We start from the raw sequence: 10241 nt of genomic DNA, 5'->3' as shown, positions 1-10241 counted from the left end.
GACCCTCTTCTCTATCTCGATTGATGTTAAAAGGCCAAACTATGATCCTAGTCTCAGTCATTGAAAGTCCTCGTTACTGATCATGGTCATGGCCATTTTGAAATCATCATCTTCTTCTTCCTCCTCGTTCGATGAAGAGTTGTCGAAGAACATCTCCCTCAACCTCTTCATCTAGACTATGCAATTTTTTTGTTGAATTTGATTGTAAAAACATCAAAGCGTAATGAAAATAGCTAAAAGAATGCACCTAATCAATTCGTCAAACACTTTGAGGGCAGAGGAGGTGAGAGCCTCGGTGAGTCGATGCTGGAGTTAGGGGTAGACGGCAGGTCTGCGAGACGACCAACAGTAGACGTTGTGGCTTCAAGGAGGAAGATTCCCCTCAAACCGATCCCCGGACGATGACAAAGTTCGCCGGTCTTGCCGTGATAATCGCGCTGCCAAGCTCCTCGACGGGTCCTCTACATCATCTCTATCGTCCGCCAGCTTCGTATTGGAAGAAACGAAGCTTCTCGATTGGGTTTTCTCGTCCACGAGATCGAGGTGACGACGAGTTAGATATCGGTAGATTCCAGCAAAGGCGGATGGGAACCAAATCAAAGTGGGGTAGGAGGGGCAGTGGAAGCTACGGGCCGGCGGGGAGCCGGAATTTATCCTGAGAAACAGTGTCAGTCGAGTATATTTGAGGGCCAGCCGAGCCGTTGCTTAATTTTTTTAAGGAGTTAGCTAGATAAAAGTTTGGCTAAATCGGGTTTAACTCTTCAAAACAAAAAATATATAAGAAGTTAAAGCTTTTTAAGGGATCTACTACTAGAGATGCTCTCACAAGGACATGGCGAATTGATCATGCCTATGTTTTAAGAATTTTGTGTGTGTGTGTGTGTGTGTGTGTGTGTGTGTGTGTGTGTTTGAAAGAAAGAACTTTCCATTAACCAACGGGTGCAGCAAAGTCGCTAGCAACCAAGTCTAAAACAAAACCTGGCATGTGATCCAACCAAACAGTGGATGGCACAGCCGCATGATAACCATACTGCGCTACGGAATTACACACTCTCGGGCAAAAAACAAATTCATAAGAATCAAAGTGAAGAATACAACTACTTCTGGCTTCATGGAACAGGACTCCAAGCTCAGCACTATCGTAGTCACCAGAGTGGAGAGCTTGTACCAAGGACAGAGAATCGGACTCCAGCATGATATGATGAACACCAGCATTGCTCGCCCCCTCGATTGCAGCTAGACACGCCTCTGCTTCAGCCTGTAGAGCATTTTTGACATGCGTAAACTTTCCCGCCCCTGCCGCAATAAGCTCGCCCTCGTCAGATCGCAGAACATATCCGTACGCCCCATCGCGTGCATCCTGCTTAAAAGCCGCATCGAAATTAACTTTGACAAAGTCCCTTCTTGGAGGTTCCCATCTTGTAGCAGGAGTATCAATTCGGATCTGTGGAAGGACAACAGGAGCAAAATCTAGCAGGTGCCTTTGGACCATAGAGGTAACCTCGCTTGCAGACCAAGCTTTCTCACCGGCATAAATTTTATTGCGGGTCGTCCAGCAATCCCACAACAAAACGGCCACCTGACACTGAACTTCAGCTGATAAGGAACAGACTGCCTCAACGACAACTACGGCATTTGGTTTTTCCATGAGCTGCAATCTGATCTCTTCCAAATTCATTTGCCGCCACACCTGTTTGACAAATTTGCACCGAAGAAAAATATGGCCTCCGTCCTCATCCAGCCGCATACACACTGGGCATCGAGTGTCTAGCTCAACATGTTTACGTTTGATGTTCATAAGTGTTGGAAGACTATCATGGGCAAGCCGTCATAAAAAGATCCGCACCTTAGCAGGAAGTTTCAAAGCCCATAACTTATTCCATCTAGAGACCTGCAACCCTGTGTTTCCTGAAGTACTAGCATCCCTGTAATTTTGTGTGTTTTTGTTATACCTATGTTTTAACAATTTTGCGAATGTCGTGAAAAAGAAAAAAGAACTCTGTGAATCAAATCAAAGAGACCTTAAAGTAGACATGGCTAGAAGTAGCTAGTAGCATAGGTCGAACTTTGATAAATTCGACCGGAGCGGTACGTGCACCGACGGAGCAACCACAGTAGGAAACTTGCCGCCCCACGCGCCAAGCAATCTTCAATCTTGCGCTCGAAGCGATCGATCTGCAGCGTCCGCCCTCCACGTACTCCTCGACGGCGACCGGCGGGCGGCGACGCATGCATGTTCCGACCATGGCAGCGACGGCACTCGACCCGACCGGTCTCCTCGCCGTGTCACTGCTTCCCCCCGTCGCGGCGCGCCTGGCCGCCCGCGCGCGCCACCGATCAGTCGGCCTCTCGCGCTCGCGCCCGGAGGCCGACGTGCCGCGAAGGTGACCGGCCGGCGGCCGCTTGGCCAATTTCCACGGATTCTTGGAGGGCTCTCACGATCCGGCCACAGTTTCCGCGTGTGGTTCGGCTGCTGGGTCCTCTTCGTCTTCGATCGGCGCCCGCGGCGTCGCTCTCTCCCGCACAGTCGCCGTACGTACACGGACCCGGTTACAGCGAAACGACGCGAGGAAGTTTCGGCTCCGTGTGAATGGATGCATCTCTTTCGTGTCTCGTCATGTCTCTAAGCGATAGTGGCATAGTGCACGTCTTTTTTGGCTGCTGCTTTGTGCTTGATGGACAGGCAGAAAGGTGCCACTGTCGATTTACGTCTTGGAATCAACGCGTAGCATGATTTTTCTGTGGACTTGCGCGAAATTCTCGAGAATTTCTTAGGCTCCAAACGATAATGATGGCAGCCGGCTCCATTCCTCTTGTGAAACCCTTCCTGGTTAGCCTCTTTGAACTGGATTGAAGAAATTTCATTCACAATTCCTATGTTTTGTAGTAATCATGTACACAAATTGCACTTATTTTAGATCGGAGGGAGTACCTCCATTTCGTGCTATGTACTAACATCTAAGAGTATTGACATTCGGACTTGGCAAATTGGACCCCTCAAGCACCCACGAACGTGACTGGACGCGGTCGTGGACAGTGACCGGTCTCGCCTTAAATTTGCTCTTATGCGTCCAAGTCTCTCATATTTCATCCACCAGATCCATACAAACCATACAAAATAAATCTACTACCTTCGTCCTGATTTACTAGTCTCTATTGTATTTTATGTCAAATTTTGATCATACATTTAACTAACAAAATGTTAATGCATGTCAAAAAAATAATATCATTGAAAATTATGTTCAAATACGAATCCAACAATATAATTTTTTGTGACATGTATTAACATTTTGTTAGTTAAACTTTGGTCAAATTTTGGCACAAAAATATAAAAGAGACCAATAAATCAGAACGGAGGTGGTACATACTGCGACACGCTAGCTACGATCGTCGTCGGAGTTGTCCATGACGTCGGTGTCGAGCGCCGGCTGGACGAGCGCGTAGGAGGGCTCCGGCTCCTCCTCTTCCTCCTCCTCCTCCTCATCCATGTACGCGAGCAACTCGTCGACTTCTGCGGCGTGCTCCGCCTCCATCTCCTGCCAACGATGACGTCTGGCCTTCGCATCCGACTCCAAGCTGGCCTGCTGCTCCGCCTGCAGATCGCGTCCCCAGTGTCCCCCAGATTTTCCTCCTCCTCAACCTCATACTCCTTCGGATCCATCGCATACGGAAGTAGCCCCGCGGCGATCCGGGCTTCGCGCCTTGCCCGGATCTGATCAAGGAGCTGCAGCCGGCGCTCCGGAGTTAGATATGGGTAGCTCCTTACCCGGCGGCATGGGGGCATGGCTACTAGTAGTGGCGGGCGGCGAGTGAAAAGTGGCAGCGACGATAGACGGCAGGGGGAAATGTGGACGGGTAGGATTTCAGCGTCGGTGCGATCTGAAGCTCGTCTTCTTCGTCGGATCAATGGCGCCGCGTGACACCGCCAGCATCAGTCTAACGTGGCAAACATGCCTGGGCGTCCCACGTTTGGACTGGATATAAGAGGTGCCAATCAATCCGGGCATTTGAGCCATGTTTAAGCAATCCGTCAGGGTCGCATTTTTGTGACCGGTCAATGACCGGGCTGTCCGTCCGGACGTTTGAGGCGGGGTTTGGGTGCCCGGCTGCGGATGCTCTAAATCCTGCGTTTCCTATTCCTGCGTGACACGATAAAGTGATAGAGGCTCTCCCATCAGGCCAGTCCAGCGACCTCTTTCATTCTGTCAATCTACGCTCCAGATCTCCCGAGCTTTCTTTCTTCATCAGCTTCCACCGAATCCGGCACACAAAAAAGGCGCCACCGGCCAATCCAGGCAGAAAGAGACGACGAGAGAGCGTCACCATTTTCGTTCCAGGACGGCGACTGCCACTACCTCACTAGCATGAGCAAACACTATCTTCTAATCCCTCCGGTCACAATCTTATCGGACAAAACACAACACAGCACAGCATCAGAAAGGTACTTCACTGAAAAGAAAGCTACACACCAACAGACAAAGCAAACAAACAAACATGCCCAGTTACACCCCGTTCTGCACGATAAGCATGTCTCATGTCTGATGTCTCTTGAAACTAACGGCAAAGTAATACTTTATTGCCGCGACGCCATCGATGTCTCGACAGCGGCATGTTGGCGCGAAATATAACTGCATTTTTATTCAGCATGTAAAGGAAACGGATGAGAGCGAGTTAGTTACATGTAAGAAGACGTCGTTTATTCAGGCCAAAGAGGCAGAGCTGTCACTTTGTATCCTGTGTTTCCTGCACCTTATTTCTTTCATAGGGAAACTTATGACTGATGAAACCTGGTCGGTTGCAGATTGCAAACCGACACCGGATCGCCTCGCGTCGCATCCAAGGATGCTCCTCTATACATGTCCACCACCTTATTTGTCAGAAACCATGGGTGGTCGGCCTTCTATAGCCGACGAAGCCGAAACCTCGATCGAGCACTCTAGCACTTGAGGTCATTTCATGTCGACGGGTGTTAGCTTCTAACGAATTGGGAGCTGACTGGGTGCACATCTTCTGTTGAGTTCCCTGCACACCCTTTGTCCTCACCAGTTTACTGTTAGGCGTTCGAAGCTAAAATTAAATAAGTTGGCTAACATTCATCTTCAGCGGAAGCTTTCACGGTCTTGCGATAACGCGGAAAAAGCATTCGCTTGATCTTCTTTTCAGCTGAACGTTCAGATAACGCCTAAAACCAAAAGTCCGGAAAGGTTATTCTGGATTGCATGGAAAGGCCAGAGGTACTTTGAAAAGTTTAAGCCCAATAACCCACCTGGGCATTGAATGAAAATCGAACGGTCCGAGCTTCCAAGCCAGAAAAGGCTCTGACATCGATACCAAGACTATCGACACCTATCAAACTTGCATCCTGCAAAATGAATAAGACTGAGCTCTATGAGAAAATCAAATTGAGTCATGAAGGTAGAAACAGCAATGTCACAACCAACATATGGAAAGGTACTGTTATAATCTCACAAAATATAAACAAGGAGAAAATGTCTGTTGATGCCATTTTTTATACTGAAGTATTAAGTTTGGAGCTGTAGGCAAAGCAGAGCTTCTTGTATATAAGAATGATTAGTTTCAGATATTGTACTAGATGTAAATTCACACATATTACCAGGATTAAATTTCAGGTAAAGTATGATAGTTCCACTAGATGTAAATTCATGCATATTACCAGGATTAAATTTCAGGTGAAGTATGATAGTTCAACTCCAAAGTTTAACTATATGCAAATTCACACATATCACCAGGATTAAATTTCAGGCACCGTATTTTTGAGGAATTTTTATTTTTTCAGGAATAAATCAGGTACAGTATGATAGTGCAACTCCAAAGTTCAGTTGATGGTAAGAATTATCCTATTCATCATGCACAATAACCCACTTAGGAGTATCGAAGCTGAGTAAAGCATTACTGAACAGAAACACACCTCTACTGTAAGGCCTTTTTTCCGGTTACAGAGGGACCTTAGAGCCATGGTACACTGATCACTGTCTTCTTTGACGCGTTTTATAATGTCCGAAGCATGATTTGAAAGAAGATCTGGTTCTGCATCTTGAAAGTCTTGTGGATCAATCATAAACTGCAACAATCAACATGATGACTACCAAGCCAAGAAAAATGATGCTGATTATTTACCATTTTCACTTTACAAAGTAATACATCGATTGAAGTATCCTTTACTTGTCAACTGAAAGCATTGGGCTGAAGAGGGATGCTTTACCTGCTTACCATAGACAGAAAACAGCTCAATTGACATCATTTCCAGCTTGTAGATGGTTGAATCAATGCTACTTTCCGTATCGTTGATGTCCGATTTCGATTTATCACCATCTGAATATTCAGTTACTATAAGTTATACGGATGTTCAAGGCAAGTGACTGAATGAAAGATTTAAACTGATCAAATTACCAATTAGGCCATTGGTTCCAGAAGCTGGCCGGGGTTCTCTGTTGTATTCCTCTGTTAGGTTGACTCTTATTAGAACAAATAACTGGATAGAAGCAGATGACTGATAAAAGCAACTATGAGCAAGCTGAGAAGCACCTCTCCAATTAGATGAATAACCATCGGCACTGCATTCAGCACCAAATAAACTCCTCAAATAAGACTCTTCTTCTATAAAAGCAGGTCTCAGGTATCCTACAATAGAGACACCGTTTGATGGATTATCAATCTTCTCCCCATGATTATCATGAACAGCCTGCATAAGAAAAGTGTGCTTAATGTGATTAAGGAATGATGGAGATAAGGTAGTGCTCCATGTGACAATTCAGGCTATGAAATATGCTAGCCAATGCATCTACCATTTACTTTTCCGAAACGGAATGCATCTACTATGTAATAAATTTCTACAGCAAAATTCAGGATAATAGTAAAAAAATAGGTGGAGTTTTGCAGATTTTATTTTGTTCTGCACTTTAAAATGGCATGTTTCAGCAATCCACTCCAGTTTTTGGCGCAGCTTTTATACACCATAGTAACTGACGGAATGCGTATAACAGAGCAACAAAAATATCTATAACTCATTTATGTCTGTCTCTATTCTCCTTTGACTAGCTGAGTGCATATCTTGATTATTATTTTTGTTCCGGTTGACAAAGAGCATGTAGAGAGAAATTTTAGCAAATATTGAATTCTTATACCCTTTTTAGTCTTAATATGCGTCTACCTGATAGGCTAAGATTGTTCTGGGTGTGTTATTTACCTAGGACACCCCCACCCCCCCCCCCACTTACCCTCCATCGCAAGAGAAGGCACTTCGATTTATTTCAGGAGTTGCTTATCACACAGTAAATGTTCAGGACTTACCTTTGTCAAACACTTGGCAAAATATATAGGATGTATTGAACGCATCGTCACCGGCATTCCCCACTCTATAAGAATATCCGTTATTTCTGTGTCAACCTGTGGTATTTCACAGCGGAGAGCATCAATAATGACACGGTTTGTTGTTAATGAGAAAACTGACAGATAATGCCAGCTGAAAGCAGCTACAAACTTTCTTAGCGAACCTTGCTGTCATTATCATGCATGTCCATAGAATCCTCAACAACCACGTGGTCGCTGAAATCACTAGTTACCGCACTAGTTTCACCGATAATGGCACCATCCGTTCCGATCAAAACTGTCTGCAATAAAAATGCCATTTCAACCGTAAGAAAAATATTCTTGCAGCCAAAACGTTGATGCACACTACACTTGAGAATAGCGTTCATGTCAAACAAGATAATATTATGATGACTTCATCACAAAATGCAGACTCAAGAACTAAGTTGACGATGCACCACAGGGTCCTTATAATGCCAACTCAAAATGGAATTTGGAAGACAGTGAACCGTTTTGGCCTGTCAGTAGACCATTGATAATCATATTAAAACATCTGTGCTTGTCAAGAGACACACCGACGGAAAAGGAAACAGAAGTCATCTTACCACAGGGTTGTTTGCATCATCATCTTCCAAGATGTTCCCATCATCAGGTACTTGAAAGAAAATGTCTGTATGCAATTTCGCCAGTGTAAGTGTTAGATGCACAACATGGTAAATGATGAAGATTCTTCTGTAAAATATGTGCTAGCGCACCAAGGAGTTACCTCCATAGTCATCAACAACATACTGAAATTCTGACCAAGAAACATGTCCATGAGGTTCATTATGGACCCTGGCAGGAAATACGAGCAATCCCTTGCTATTTGCCTACGCAAGATGGAAACATTGTCCAGCAAACGATAAGATATTTAGTACAGCAGGGCGGATTTATGTCAGTTATTTACAAATGTATGCTCGGACTTAAGCCAGGGCACTTTATAGTCATTGCTATGCCGAATTAAAACGACCGGATGCACTTAGCAACAAAAGCACTGTTTTGCTATCATAGGTTACCTCTACTACTGTTCTAGCTGTTTCTACATCTGTCAGTGAAATGTCTTTTTTCTTTGGGCGTTCTTTGATTTCTTCAAGAGGATGGTATCCCCGATCTCTCATGTACTTGGAATCTGGCACTGAATCTGAGTAGTCTGCAGCCACACGGACTTTGGAGAGGGATGAATCCTGATCAGTTGCCAACCAGGAAGGCTGAATTGATCCAAAAGTGTTTCGGCATCTAAAACTACAATACATTGTTACATCAGTCAGGTCCAACCAAAAAGCGTCATTTAAGGGAGTAAGTTGAAGCAATGAAGGAGGGAGTGACCTTAAACTTGAGAAGTCATGAAATCTCTGGGCGTGAAATGGGGTTCTGATCCAGTTTATAGTGGCTCCTGCCGACATTGGTAAACTCCAGCGAAGGACAATCTTATGTCTGCGAAAATACACCAATTGGTAACTAAGAAAATCACTGTATAAACATGAAAAAGAAAATAACGAATAAGAGATTATGCAGTAGATATGATTTTTCTTTTACGACAAACGAAATTGTATTTCTTGCAAAACAAAAGTGGCATTAATCGCCAACTTACAAGTAAAAATGGCTAAAGCAGGGACTGAAACAATTAATCAATGGCATGACTAGTCGCAAAGCGAAATGTTAATTCCTTGGGCAAAGGCAAGGTGCACAATCAGCATTCCCCCTTCTCCAGCAGTGATCCCAATTCAGAGTACAGAACAAGCCAACCATCTAGAGCTCCTCAAATCACAGCAGTCTAACAGAGCACAGAACACTGGATACAAATTGGGAGAAAGATGATTTTGAAAAGAATAACAGAGCACAGAACAGTGGATACGAATTGGGAGAAAAAGGATTTTGAAAAGAAAATTCAACAATTCATGTAAATCCAATAAAAGTGTCAGCATTCCTCCTCCCAACTGCAATTCTACATGTCCCCGAAGAAAAGAGCCACTCTGAATTGTGCGAATTGCCGCTCACACTAACCAGCAGCACAGTCCGCAAATTCTATTTTTTGTTTTGGTCCCTTCAATCCATAACCCTAGTTCCTGAACGCCTCGCTTTTTGGTGGGGCCTAGCGGATCAAGAACACTGGCAAAACTGAAGCCGCTGCCGCACGCAGCACAAAATCGCACGCTCCAACACAGAAGTGACTCGACCAAATCCTCCAGCGTGAACCAGGAGCTGCAGTGAACGCTCACGTCTTCAGGAAACAGTTGCACCGATGAAGAGACAGCCGTCTGGCGGCCGCCTCCGCTCATCCCCTGTTCCTCCGACGGCGGTAGAAACAAGATTACTTCTGTTCTCCTCCTCCTGAGAGCAGTTCTTTGACACCACCGCCGTCCCCCGAGATCACGCAGACAGACGCTGGTCGCGACCAATATTAATTGGAGGGGAAAAAAGAGAGAGAGAATAGCAGCACGCACCTTCACCTCGCCAGCAAGCCGCGGTGGGATGGTTTGGTCCCTGAGACCCAAAGCAGGGACACGGAGAGGGCAGGATCGGAGGAAAATACGGGACGGAGGCGGCGAGGCCGGCGACTCGCTCGCTCTCTCGAGCAGCCCCGGCACGGCGGAACCCGGGCGGATCACGGCGGCGAAGAGTGACGGTGGCTGGCTGCAGAACACGGCCTTGGCGAGCCGCGAGGAGCCTATTTTCTCTGCTCTGTTTCCTCTGCCCCTTTCCTCCCTCTCGCCGTGCGCTTTCAGGCGTGGGGCAGCGGCACCACGGGAGGGCCCTTTTGGTAATTTGAGTTTATTATAAGTTTTTTTTTTGCCGCTGTGCTGACTGCTGACCCAAGTTCCAAACCAATTTTTTATGTTCCCAGCTGCAGATTCTTCTCTCTTTGAAACTGC

At 45.7% G+C, this 10241-nt stretch overlaps 1 protein-coding gene across 1 annotated transcript; it reads right to left on the bottom strand.

Annotated features, from left to right (window-relative positions):
• Positions 1–4612: 4612 nt before the first annotated feature.
• Positions 4613–10110, bottom strand: LOC125545504 (uncharacterized protein At3g49140). The gene is made up of 13 exons (XM_048709459.1): positions 9813–10110; positions 8695–8802; positions 8385–8610; positions 8096–8198; positions 7935–7999; positions 7515–7631; positions 7312–7407; positions 6547–6703; positions 6412–6462; positions 6224–6333; positions 5930–6082; positions 5267–5362; positions 4613–5182 (listed from the first exon to the last, which is right to left on the bottom strand). Exons 2-13 carry the CDS (start codon positions 8769–8771, stop codon positions 5087–5089), a joined length of 1347 nt encoding a protein of 448 aa, XP_048565416.1. The 5' UTR covers positions 8772–8802; positions 9813–10110; the 3' UTR covers positions 4613–5086.
• Positions 10111–10241: the final 131 nt, after the last annotated feature.

Source organism: Triticum urartu, chromosome 3, assembly GCF_003073215.2.
Source record: "Triticum urartu cultivar G1812 chromosome 3, Tu2.1, whole genome shotgun sequence".
Classification (NCBI taxonomy): Eukaryota; Viridiplantae; Streptophyta; class Magnoliopsida; order Poales; family Poaceae; genus Triticum; species Triticum urartu.
The sequence above is the reverse complement of the archived record's forward strand: the minus strand, read 5'-3'. Positions and strand labels throughout refer to the sequence as shown.

Coding starts and splice junctions, on each gene's coding strand:
- LOC125545504 (XM_048709459.1), bottom strand. CDS start 8,771: ATGTCGGCAGGAGCCACTATAAACTGGATCAGAACCCCATTTCACGCC. Junction 7,408..7,514: donor TGCATGATAATGACAGCAAG/GTTCGCTAAGAA, acceptor GAAATACCACAG/GTTGACACAGAAATAACGGA. Junction 6,704..7,311: donor TTGCCAAGTGTTTGACAAAG/GTAAGTCCTGAA, acceptor TTTCTTATGCAG/GCTGTTCATGATAATCATGG.